The sequence below is a fragment of the Lathyrus oleraceus genome, unplaced genomic scaffold (genome assembly GCF_024323335.1).
Source record: "Lathyrus oleraceus cultivar Zhongwan6 unplaced genomic scaffold, CAAS_Psat_ZW6_1.0 chrUn0426, whole genome shotgun sequence".
Lineage (NCBI taxonomy): Eukaryota > Viridiplantae > Streptophyta > Magnoliopsida > Fabales > Fabaceae > Lathyrus > Lathyrus oleraceus.
Window position 1 is genome coordinate 22,082 of NW_026112817.1, and position 14,119 is coordinate 36,200.

The 14,119-nt window shown below is 31.8% G+C and overlaps 1 protein-coding gene across 1 annotated transcript; it reads left to right on the top strand.

The window, feature by feature from the left end:
* The first annotated feature begins 1,078 nt into the window (after positions 1–1,078).
* Positions 1,079–4,565, top strand: LOC127114224 (receptor-like protein EIX1). Its single transcript, XM_051046546.1, has 2 exons — positions 1,079–4,144; positions 4,374–4,565. Exon 1 carries the CDS (start codon positions 1,169–1,171, stop codon positions 4,127–4,129), a length of 2,961 nt encoding a protein of 986 aa, XP_050902503.1. The 5' UTR covers positions 1,079–1,168; the 3' UTR covers positions 4,130–4,144; positions 4,374–4,565.
* The last annotated feature ends 9,554 nt before the right edge of the window (positions 4,566–14,119 follow it).

Here is a 14,119-nt window from a genome sequence, read left to right on the forward strand (position 1 = left end):
TATTTTTGGTATGATTTTATTAAAACCAAAAATATTTAATAGTGTTTAGATTCACGCATCTCTTTATTTTTAAAATTTGAGACAATATATTTAAAAGTTGGAGTAAGTGTTGGACTGTTAGATTATTTTATTCAAAATGAGTAAAATATTATATTGAAAATATATATGAATTTTTTTTCTTTTTTATAATTCAAAAATTATTTCAAAAAATAATAAATAAGATTTAAGTAAAATATATATTTCAAATTTTTTTTTCATTTTTTTAATATTCAAAATCATGATATGAAAAAAAAATAGTATGTGTTTTGATTTTAAAGAAAATAAAGATGAATTTTTGAAGGTCATAATTAAGAATATATATATATATATATATATATATATATATATATATATATATATATATATATATATATATAGATACAAACATAATGTACTTTTAAAAATAACCAATCATAACTTTTTATTAATTAAAATAATAAAAATGACATTTTCTCTCTTTTTTATAATCACAATCACTCATAATTTTGATTAAAAAAAGTTAAATTAAATAAATTTAAATTTTTTCATTTCTTATTGAATGTTTTTAAAAGTATGAATTTATGTTTATTTCCATTCAAGTTTTTCTCTTGTAATTACAATTATGTATTTTACAAAATTTAAAAGAATTAACAACTATTATAAAAAGACACCGTAGAAACTAATATATTCAATTGAAAAGTAAAAAAAATAAACGTGTTAAAACAAAAGAATAGTGAAATTTGCAAGTTTAAAGTTATTTATCTAGTTTCATTCATTAAAAATTAAAATTGTAGAAATGACAAAATCTTATCTTTAATTATGGAGTAATTTGAGCATAAATGAATGGACGATAAACATTTGGCTACAATTATGTATAGTAAGGAAAGACTAATAAATTAAAAATCATCCAATGGGCAAGCCAAAACTGATAATACTGAAATGGTAATATAAAAATCCCGTCCATTGGGCAAACAAAAAAAAATGAAATTTATTAAAATCAAAGAAAATGGATATTACAAATTTAAGATAAGAGAAAGCAGAGAGAAAAAAATTCTATTGAACATATTTCTTTATATATATGGACTTGTATAACTCTTAGAATATAGTATCATTACCGAAAATCTGTGCTTTATTAAATTAGTGAATTAAGATGAAAATTTATATCATTCTTATATTTCATGCATCATTGGTGTTGTCCTCCATTTCCAAGTTCAACTCAACAACAGAAAATGGAGACATGAAATGCAAAGAGAGGGAGAGACATGCACTCCTCACATTCAAACAAGGTCTTCATGATGAGTTTGGCTTGTTGTCCACATGGAAGAACAATCCAAATGCAGATTGCTGCAAATGGAATGGAGTTGAATGCAATAACCAAACAGGTTATGTTGAAAGACTTGATCTGCATGGATCTTCTTCAAAATATTTGAGCGGTGACATCAATCCTTCAATAGCCATGCTTCAACATCTAAATTATCTAGACCTTAGTTTTTTGAATAATAGAGGTGAAATCCCAAAATTTATTTGCTCCTTGAGTAAATTACAATACCTTAATCTCTCAAATGGCTTTTATAATGGCGAGATTTCTTGTCACCTTGGAAATCTCACACAATTGCAACACCTTGATCTCAGCGACAATGAATTGAGTGGAGCAATTCCTTTTCAACTTAGAAATCTGTTACGATTGCAACACCTTGATCTCAGCTACAATGAACTCAGTGGAGCAATTCCTTTTCAACTTGGAAATCTCACACAACTGCAAGACCTAGATCTCAGCCACAATAATCTTGTTGGAGATATCCCTATGCAACTCAGAAATCTTTCATTGTTGGAGTCTCTTATGCTCGGTTACAATTCTGATCTTAGAATCAAGTGGCGAACTCAAGCGAATGTTGAGTGGCTATCCAACCTCTCTTTTTTGAGAAATCTTGACTTGAGTAGAGTTCAAAATCTCAACGATTCTGCTCATCACGCCTTGCAATTCATCGGGAAGCTTCCAATCCTAGAAAAGCTGTCTCTAAGTCAATGTGGCCTTTCTGACGTCAATATCCCTTTGTTATCTGATTCCCATTTGAACTTTTCCACTTATCTTACTATCCTTGATGTAGATAAGAATCAGTTAACATCATCGATGATATTCCACTGGGTATTTAATTACAGTTCCAATCTTCAGTACCTTGACTTGTCTCATAACTTTTTAAGAGGTGTCATTCCAGATGATTTTGGCACTTCAATGCACTCACTTGTGACACTCAATCTGCCTTACAATAGTATAGAGGGCATCCCTAAATCCATTGGAAATGTATCCTCCTTACAACATTTGTCATTATCGTATAATCATATTTCTGGCACGTTACCGGACCTTTCTTTTCCCTTGTCTTTGAGATGGTTATCACTTGGTGGAAATAAACTCATTGGAGAAATACCCACGAGCATCGGATTGCTTACAGAGTTAGAGATTTTGGGCCTGGGCGATAACTCTTTTGAAGGTATAATCTCTGAATCTCATTTCACAAACCTCTCCAAATTGAAGAACCTAGATTTGTCTCAAAACTCCTTGACTATGAAAGTTAGTGATCAATGGGTTCCTCCTTTTCAATTAATATATTTTGGTTGTTCATCTTGCAATTTTGATTTTACATTTCCTAATTGGCTTCAAACACAAAATCATTTATTATCGCTTTACCTTTCAAATGTCTGTAATCTACCTCCAATACCTCACTGGTTTTGGGGCAAATTGCAAACACTGTCTGTCGTGAGCATTCCCAATAGCAATCTTACAGGAAGGATTCCCAATTTGGAACTCAAGCTAGTCCAAAGTTCTTATATAGATTTGAGTTCAAATAAACTACAAGGTCACATTCCTTCTTATTTACTTCAAGCAGGAACACTCTATCTTTCCGATAATAAATTTTCAGATCTTGTTTCTTTTCTATGCAACAAAAATAATCCTAACGTTTTAGTAATTTTTGATATATCAAACAACCAATTAAAAGGTGAGTTGCCGGATTGTTGGAGTAATTTAACCTCATTACAATATGTTGACATGAGCAATAACAAGTTGTCTGGAAACATTCCCTTCTCAATGGGAACCCTTGTTAGCATGGAAGCTTTGATTTTAAGAAATAATAGTTTAAGTGGTCAACTCTCTTCCTCATTGAAGAATTGCTCAAACAAGTTGGCTTTTCTGGACCTTGGGGAAAATATGTTTCATGGTCAAATACCTTCATGGATTGGAGATAGCTTGCAACAGTTAGTCATCTTAAGCCTTCGATTCAATAACTTCTACGGAAATATACCTTTGAATCTATGTTATTTGAGAAAGCTTCGAGTCTTGGATTTGTCACTAAATAACTTATCAGGAGGAATCCCAACTTGCGTACAAAATTTTACTTCAATAGCTCAAAACTTCGTGAACTCAACTACATCAATGTTGCATTTGTATAATCCCGGGAATGGAACTTTTTACATGAGTTATGTTTTCAACTTATTCCTGACATGGAAAGGTGTAGACCGACCTTACACAAACGCAGATGTTTTTCTAAAAAGCATTGATCTCTCATGTAACCATCTGACAGGGAAAATACCAACTGAAATAGAGTACTTACGTGGTTTGATTTCCTTAAATTTGTCAAGTAACAATCTCAGTGGGGAAATCATATCTAACATAGGAAACTTAAAGTTCCTAGAATTTCTTGATTTGTCAAGAAATCACTTATCAGGCAGAATTCCTTCTAGTTTAACTTATATTGATCGTCTCACTATGTTGGATTTGTCAAACAATCAGCTTTTTGGAAAAATTCCAATTGGAACACAGTTGCAGACATTCAATGCTTCAAGTTTTGAAGGAAATTTTGATCTGTGTGGCGAACCACTTGATAGAAAATATCCAGGAGAAGACCCACCAAAACATCAAGTGCCACCAACTGATGATGTTGGAGATGAGAATTCAATATTTTTGGAAGCATTATACATGAGCATGGGGATAGGATTCTTCACTGGTTTTGTTGGCTTGGTAAGCTCAATATTTTTACTATCCTCTTGGAGAGAAACCTATTCCAAATTCTTGAACACTTTGATATTGAAAGCCTTCATGTGGTGGAAGGAGTGAATGTACGATGAACAGGTAGTTTATCATTACCACTGTTAATATAAGTTTATACTGAATTTTGGACTTTGGGATATATGCGTGATATAAATTTATATCTGAACAATTTATGCAATGTTCAATCTCATAATATATTTGTAGTTTGCACATTTAAGTTAATCTATATATTTCACTTATCCAATTTCAATGTTTTGAGGATTTTGTTTTAAAGTTTTAACTTTTTGTTTGTTTTTTTGTGTTTGTGCAGAATCTCTAGCTGTACCGTACTGGATGAGTGCATGCTTTGATGTTTTAGAATAATGGATAGGATGAATACCTCGATAGAGTTTGATTGTGTTTTGTTAAGCTTTCAAGTTTGTTACTTTTCGTATGGAAATGTAATCATTATATGTTATCAACTTAATACCTAATAACATGCACTACTAGAAAAAATAACTTTGATGACACAATATTACAACGGTTACTTTCCACCGTTATTATATAAAACATTTGTACGCATATATTTTTTTTATTCTTTAAAATTTGTTCTTTATTAAATTAGTAAAATTAAGATGAAATTTTATATCATTTTTATATTTCATGCACTATTGGTGGTGTCCTCCAGTTCAAAATAACAATCTCACTGGTTTTAGGAAAAATTGCAAACAGTGTCTTTCATGTTCATTTCAAATAACAATCTCACAGACAGGATTCCCAATTTGGAACTCAATCTTACCATGTATTCTACAATGGATTTGAGTTCAAATAAACTAGAAGGTATCATACCTTCTTATTTACTTCAAGCAGAAGCGCTACATCTTTCTAATATAAATTTTCAGATTTAGTTCATTTTCTATGCAACAAAAATGATCCCAACAATCTAGGAAATTTTGATATATCAAACAATCAATTAAAAAGTGAGTTACCCGATTGTTGGAGTAATTTACCTTCATTACAATATGTTGACCTGAGCAATAACCAGTTGTTGGTAAACATTTCGTTCTCAATGGGTTCCCTTGTTAACATGGAGGCTTTGAGTTTAAGAAATAATAGTTTAAGTTGTCAACTTTCTTCTTCATTGAAGAATTTCTCAAACAAGTTGACTTTTCTGAACCTCGAGGATAATATGTTTCATGGTCAAATACCTTCATGGATTAGTGGTAGCTTGCAACAATTAGTCATCTTAAGCCTTTGATTCAATAACATCTAGGAAAATATACCTTCAAATATTTGTTATTTGAGAAAACTTCGAGTCTTGGATTTGTCACTAAATAACTTATCAGGAGGAATCCCAACTTGCATACAAATTTTTATTTCAATAGCCCAGAACTTCGTGAACTCAACTACATCAATAGAGCACGGGTATTTTCCAAGGAATAGGGATTTTTCTATGGATTATGTTTTCATCTTATTCCTGATGTGGAAAAGTATATACCAACCCTACAAAAATGAAGATGTTTTTCTAAAAACCATTGATCTCTCGTGTAACCATCTTACCGAGAAAATACCAACTGAAATAGAGTACTTATTTGGGTTTACTTCCTTAAATTTAACAATCTCAGCGGAGAAATCGTTTCAAACATAGGAAATTTAAAATTCCTAGAATTTCTTGATTTGTCAAGAAATCACTTTTCAGGAAGAATTCCTTCTAGTCTATCTCATATTGATCGTCTCACTTGGTTGGACTTGTCAAACAATGAACTCTATGGAAAAATTCCAATTGGAACACAATTGCAGACATTCGGTGTTTCAGGTTTTGAAGGAAATTCTAACCTATGTGGAGAACCACTTGATAGAAAATATCTAGGACAAGATCCACCAAAACCTCAAGTGCAAACAACTAATACAGGAGATGACAATTCAGTAATTTTGGAAGCATTATACATGAGCATGAGGATAGGAATCTTTACTGGTTTTGTTGGGTTGGCAGGCTCATTATTGTTACAACCCTCTTGGAGAGAAACTTACTCCAAATTCTTGAACACTCTGATATTGAAAGTCTTCATATGATGGAAAGAATGAATGCAACTCTCTCGTTACTCTAAAGTAGATGAATGATAAACAGGTACTGACTGCTATTTTTTCTTATTTTTCATAACAAAAGAATTTCTACAATTTATATCTAGTTACTCATTCATTATTTTTGGATATCAAGGATATATGATATTTAAACATATTAAATCTTCTTATATTCCTCCATTTTAGTACCTGAATGTTTAATAATCAGCCATAACAAACAAAATAAATTGCACTATATCTATACAAGTTTGCACAATTAAGTTATCTTTTATATCTGGCCATTTATTTGCTGCCTCCATATGCAAATAATTTTTTGCAGGATGATATTCTACGTCTTCTTTACGAGATGAGTATATCTTTTGTTGTTTTAAAATAATATTGTTCCTTTAGTAGTTTACAGATCATTTTTTGTTAATAGATAGGATGGATGCCTATTCTTGTTATGTACTAAATAAAATGAATGTCATTTTGTTATAATTTTTCTGGCATAAAGTTTTATTGTGTTTTGTTAAGCTTTTGTGTTTGGTAGTTTTTGATTGAAAATGTAATCGATAATAAGCTATCAAGTTATTAATTAATGATATGTTGCATTCTCCATATATAAGAAAAATGGTTCTACCTTTTATGATGAGATAAAAATCATTATATTTTCTTCATTCGACCACATTCTACATTTTCTTGCCCGTTTGTCCATTTTTTAAATGTTCGCACGCATTAAAACATAAACATATTTTTTATTTAATTTTGGTCTTGATTTAAATTATTTATGTAATAAATTCTCTCCATCCCTCTCTCTCTCCTCTCATTCCCTCCCCCCTCTCTCTTCCAATAAAAGTCACTAAATAATTTGAATATTTTATAACTCTCTTCTTTCTTTCATCATTGATAAAATTATAAAATTTAGGTGTTTTTGACTCACTGAATTGGAATTGCAATATTTAATTCTCAATTTTTAAAAAAAAATTATACAAGAAAAATTTAGGTGTTTTTAACTTACATTTATGCGATTTGTTACAAGAAATCATCCTGCCCACCAATGCATTTGTTACGAGAAAAAATTTACAACTTCTAATAGTTTATGCAATTCTTTATTTTGACAGAATTTCTTCTAATCATCTCTTTTTTATTGACATATTCAAATAAATCCTTACAACATAATCTTAAGAAAAGTGATAGACCATACACTATGTTTTCTTATAATTTAAAAAATGTTCCTTTCTTTGGATTCTTCTGTTACCAAAATAAATACCATTAAATTAGTTGATATTTTCCTATCTTTAAACATGCAATCAGGGACATAGTTGTATTAAAAAATCAAGTTTTGAAATTCATATCCTCAATTTAGTGAAATTAGATTTATTTTGATTAAAATCATCACTATTACAAATAACCTTGTTTCACCTCGGACGCGAGGTGGATTGTACCTCGGTTACCCAGATGAGATAAGGAAGGACTACATGAAATGTTTCTATTTTACCCCTAGATTTTTTGAATAATCCACAAAAAAAAGTTGAACATAGAATGAGTTCGATCCCCAAGAACTGTATATTTTTATTTTTAAAGGATGTCACTTTACCTCACGATTATATAATTAAATGATAGATCAGATATATTAATTATTTAATGAATTTAGAAAGATGAAATTTGTTTATAATATGAAACAGATGAATTTAGAGAGAGAGATTAATTACTATGCACTGTCAGTGTAAAATGTTTTACACAATTGATTCATCACCATCACCCGTTTGCATTACTTTAAAGATTTTTAAAATAAAAGTCAAACTTGTTTCAACATCCAACGGTTATAATTAACTGACAGTGTAAAAGGATTTTACATTATCAGTGTATTTCAATATATATATATATATATATATATATATATATATATATATATATATATATATATATATATTTCATGTTTTATTAATATATAAAATTATTTATTTTACATTTTTTTATCATTTCAATCTATAAATATAATCTCCATCTATGTTGGAATCATCTTCATCATAAATCTAGGATGACAAATATTGGTATTGCGCTCCATTTGAACCATGGTGAAAAATAAATATTGGATATTGTATGAATTTGTTTCTTATATAAAATTAAAAAGAATTAGATAAATAAAATAAATTTGAAGTACACACAATGCTATTTTAATTTGTAAAATCTCATGACGCTCTGATTAAACGTAGATGATTTCCCAACAACATTTGGGTGTCTTATGGATTAAGTACTATCAAATTATTAATGGCAGGGTTGTAAGCGTTGTTACTCATTTAAGGACGATGAAGAAACACACTTATATTTTATTCAATAAAATATGTTCGAAAATTTTTTGTTGCTTCAATTATTACTAAAAATCACTACTAAAAAATTAAATATTACAAAATTTAGAGATGAAAAATATTCGGTCATTAAATTTAATTTACAGAGATCGTAATGTACTTTTTGAAATTATAAACAAACTTTAGAGACATATTTGACCGTCTCCTATTATTTCTATCAGTAATTTCGTCTCTAACATATTAAGTTTTGTTTTTTATTAATAACATTTATTAGAGACGAATATTAGAGACAAATATTAGAGACGATAATAATTAAAACGGCACGAAATTCGTCTCTAATTCCTTATTTAACTGATAAAAAGTCTAGAGACCGAAAATATTCGTCTCTAAATAAAAAATATTTTTTATAAAATTTATTATCTGCATTCAAACCTCATTAAATTTAAATTAACTTTTAGTCAACACATTTTTATTTTAATTAATTAAATAGATATTAGATTAAATATATTTCCTAATATTTTAAATTTGTTTGATGTTTTTTTGGAAGTACTTCACACAATTTTATTGTTCTCTTAAGTATTTTATTAATGTTTGTTTTAATGATATAAATATTTATGATAAAACATACAATAAAATATGTTTCACCACAAACGCCACATACCTCTCGATTTCTACTAAAACTAGAGGGGAAAAACTATTTTTTTAATTATATTTTTTACACAAAATATTAAAATAAAATATTTAAACAAATCCAGATTTTAACAATGGAATTTTTTTTCACATGAAAGAGAACAAGATGATTATGTTTAGAAGTAAATTTTTCTTGATTGACAACTTAGGAAGAACATTAAATATTTTTTCCGTCTTGTAATTCATCCCAAAGAATCACGTGAACAAGTTTGGAGCGATTACATATAAGTTAGCTTTAGGATAAAATCTGATTAACGAGTGGTTTTATAATAAAATCTTGTAATATAATCCCTCAAATATTAAATATAACTAAAGGAATAAATTATTAATTTTTTTAAAAAAAAAAGAAAAAAAGAAGGCATCACTTTTAAAGAAATAAAAACTTAAACATGACGCGCTTTGATATTTTACCTCAGTTTTTTGTTGGGTGAGGTTAAAATTTTGTCAAGAAATGTATTATTTGTAGTAGTGCATACTACTCATTTTGTCACCAAAAGAACTGTTTTTCATGTAACTAAAGCTTCATATGGTTCATTCTACAAGAATTATTACGAGTGGGGGCATGTATTAGGTCATCATGAGAGAATCCAAATTAGCTTAAGAGCAACACATAAGTGAAAGAAACACCACATATTCACCCAAAACTTCAAGGTGATAGATGTATGGGTCCTCTCACTTATAAAATGCTTCACCTCCACTTTTCAAGCAATGTGGGACTAACGACTCACACTTGTGCACAACAATCTCCCCCTCAAGTGTGAGTTAAACCACTATACTCCCCATCAAGTGGAAACTATTTCATCCACATACTTGTATCGCCATTGCAGGCACTTAAATGAGACACACTTCCTTACCACCACCATATTAGGAAGACTTTTGATACAAGGAGTCGGTCCCTTAATTGAAGCATCAGCTCTAATACCACTGTTGGATCATCATGAGAAGCATTCATATTGGGTCAAGAGAAAACACACAAGTGAAAGAGACACCACATATTCACCCATAAACCTTAAGGTGATAGGTCTATAGATCCTCTCACTTATAAAATGATCAACCTCCACTTTTCCAAGCAATGTGAAACTAACAACTCACACGTATACACAACAACATGGAGGAAAATGCAAAACATATTCACATGATGCACGTGGACACGTGGCATAAGATCCACACATCAACCGTTAAAATATGGTGTGAGAAAGAGAATTCCTAATAGAAAGTGTTAAGAATCAATCAGAATGAATGTGTATCAATTAAAATTAATATGTATCAATTACACTAATTGTATTATCTTATTGTATACAACTCATATGAATAAAAATATACTATAGTGTGGTCTCATTCGACACACAATATTATATCGAAAATATACTTTTTCAATATGGTATTAGAAGTTAAGGGTTTAACGATCATTTATTTTATGCCCTTGAAACCTTGGTACACGCGCCCATAATACACAGTTACGTTGTAGGTCTCTATTCTCTTCCACCACGTATCCAATCCCTAAAGCACTGCCACCACTGGGTTCGCAATCCTCCGGCAAACCCATGCGCACTACACCATATCTGTTTTCCTGATGCATTTTTTCCTCGTTTTGATATTCGTTCTGACCATCACTATCCTTCCCACCACTAAGTTACCTTGTTTTCAAGTTTTTCAACCATCAACTTTAATGGGAGATCAATCTGCAACCAATTTAATCACTTTTACCAAAAAAAATCTCATCCCATGTGAGAAACTAACTAGGACATCCAACTACAACATATGGGTCGGTGCCATCAAGTTATGGTTTTAAGTCCAAGGACTTAAAGATCTTCAGACCAAGCAATTGAAGGGTATAACCGCCATTCATCACACTAAATGGAAGCAAACTAGTGCCTCTCTATGCACCATGTCGTGGCTTTCCATAACGCCTAATCTTCAAGCAGAATATCAAGCCTTTTCCATTTTCTATGAGGTTTGGTTAAAGTCTAAGAAAGTCTTCTCGAATAATGTACGTTATCTCACAGTGTCATCCTTAATCTTAACTCTTTGAAATTGGAGAATATGGATATGTAAGCTTATCTGAGAAAGCTTGATTCATTGAAGGTTAAGTTTTCAACCCTAATGCCATTCACAAATGATACAACAACTCATGAACAACAACGTGTCAAGGTTTTCATGATCAAGGCACTTATCGGTCTGCCACCTGAACTCGATTTCGTACGTAACAAGATTGTATTTGTGTATACCTTGAAAATTGGTAAACAACCGTTGATCTTCCAAATTTCTAAATTTGGTTACTCGCAGGATCGATCAGATTGATCCTAGGACATGTGTTAAGTATCCCGTAAACGTGGTAGTAATAAATGATCAAAACTAGATGTCAGATCAGAGTTTTAAAGACAATTAAGAACTAAGGCTTACTTAAACGGAAAGAAAGGTCTTGAATTGGCGTTTATTACTAGTAAAGAAAAATGAAATAAACGACAAGAATTATAAAGGATTAAAAAACATTAAAGTAAAGTTTGCAAGTACTGGAATCTTAAGACTGTAAGATAAAAGTTGAGGGTGAGGAAAGGAATGAAAGGATCTTAAATTTGCAAATGACAAAAGTAAAAATAAAGTGTTTGAGAGGAAGAATCAAGGAAGAAAGTTTCTGGAAAGAAAGTAAAGACAAATTTAGATTGCTTTGAAATAAATAACAATGGTGTAGACAACGTACATTCTACGTTTTACAATTCTTCTTCACACGAATACTTAGTAAATTTGCAGATTTTGTACACAATTTGACACACTTTTCTAACACTAAGACCCTATATTTATACTGAATAATCGAAATAACCGCTCGGATGGCCCTTCAATCGCGTCGATACACGTGGCACCCTGCATGCGCGCATTCGCTTATCCTGCTCCATGTGTGCTCTTGCGGTTTCTGACGAAGGTGAACTTCCCTCATTTATTTAAATATCGAATCTTTGATCGAAAACCGTTTTTCAACCGCTCCGAAATCTCAGTTATGAGCTTGATCTTTATCCAACCAACTAAGTCGATTCTCCTCTAGCTGGTCGAATTACTTCTTGGTCGAAACCAGCTGTGCATATTTTCCAATTTTGGTAATTTGGGGCGGGCGTCGAAAATATGAGCTAACAAATTGCCCCCCAAAAATGTCGTTTTCGACACCCGAGAGAGAAAGACATTTTTTGGGACCTTACTTCGATGCCTCAATGATTGATACTATGTCAGGTGTCTCAATGTTGGCAAAAAACTTTTCAGTTCTTCCCCTTGTCTGGTGACGTCAGCGTCATCATTGCTTTTCCTACCCACATCCTTTTATCCCACAACAGAAACTTTTTTGCTCATCATGTTTCCTAGCTTCTAGGAAATCATGGCTACAACATTAATTTCCATTTTCACTACATTGCCCAAGGGATACATGTGTCCCATTACCTTGTCCACCATTAATGTTGATTTGAAACGTCTCCCACGCAGGCCTATAAAACCCAATTACTTGAGCATTTCAAAAATTTCTCACATTCTCTGAATCTTCAAGCATTCAAACTCTCATCTCTTCAAATATCTTTTAACTGAAACCCAGATTTTGTCTTCAAACCCTAACAATGGACGCTTCGCGCAAAGCTCTTAAGGGAACATGAGTCTCCCTCAAAACTAACGCCAACCAACTAAAGCTCCGAAGAAGATCTTTGAACTTCCACCTTTTTCTATGCTACCTGCTCCACTCGCAGTTGGCAATCATCAGTATATCCCAGAACCTCAGACAGAGGAACAACACAGGATATACGCTTCTCAGATACTCATTCCTGTTTCTGTCTTTGATAAAACTCATGCGTTATCTGGACCTTTAGCTGAGTTAGACGCTGATAACAACAAACTTAGAGAATTTTTCCCTTCTTACCATAAATGTAAACCCATAGGGCAGGCTAGAAACCCTAGGACTTCCTCTACCGAAAACACTCAGGTTGAGGACACTATAGATTTGAGGTTTATGAACAATATTTTTAGAGCCTTTCGTGCCACTCCCACTTTTAAAGATCCCACTGATTACTCCAATTGGTTAAACAAGATAGAGAAGCAAAAAGCTCAGGCTTGGAAAGATATAGGGATATACGACCTCATTATGCTGTCGAAATTGGATTTAGATTACAATAACCCTATGTTAATTTCTTCGATGTACTTCTGGGAGAGCACACACTATACCTTCCATCTTCCTTGTGGAATGGTCACCCCCATTCTCTTCGACATGGCTGCTATCACAGGGCTGAAACCCACTGGATACACCTATGATCCCGATATTGATTCCATGGATACTATCTCCTTTTCGACTACAAGAGCGGCGTATTCAACACGCATAGCATACTACCATGACAAAGACACTGAAATTGTCTTTGACGTGGAGCACATAACTTTTTTGGCTTTGTGGCTATCACACTACGTATTCTGCTCAAAACCACTACAAGGAATAGGGATTTTTCTATGGATTATGTTTTCATCTTATTCCTGATGTGGAAAAGTATATACCAACCCTACAAAAATGAAGATGTTTTTCTAAAAACCATTGATCTCTCGTGTAACCATCTTACCAAGAAAATACCAACTGAAATAGAGTATTTATTTGGGTTTACTTCCTTAAATTTAACAATCTCAGCGGAGAAATCGTTTCAAACATAGGAAATTTAAAATTCCTAGAATTTCTTGATTTGTCAAGAAATCACTTTTCAGGAAGAATTCCTTCTAATCTATCTCATATTGATCGTCTCACTTGGTTGGACTTGTCAAACAATGAACTCTATGGAAAAATTCCAATTGGAACAGTAGCAGACATTCAGTGTTTCATGTTTTGAATGAAATTCTAACCTATGTAGAGAACCACTCGATAGAAAATGTCTAGGACAAGATCCACCAAAACCTCAAGTGCAAACAACTAATACAGAAGATGACAATTCAGTAATTTTGGAAGCATTATACATGAGCATGAGGATAGGAATCTTTACTGGTTTTGTTGGGTTGGCAGGCTCATTAT

What these genes read in the sequence shown, in the direction of transcription:
- LOC127114224 (XM_051046546.1), top strand. Translation starts at nt 1,169, where the DNA reads ATGAAAATTTATATCATTCTTATATTTCATGCATCATTGGTGTTGTCC.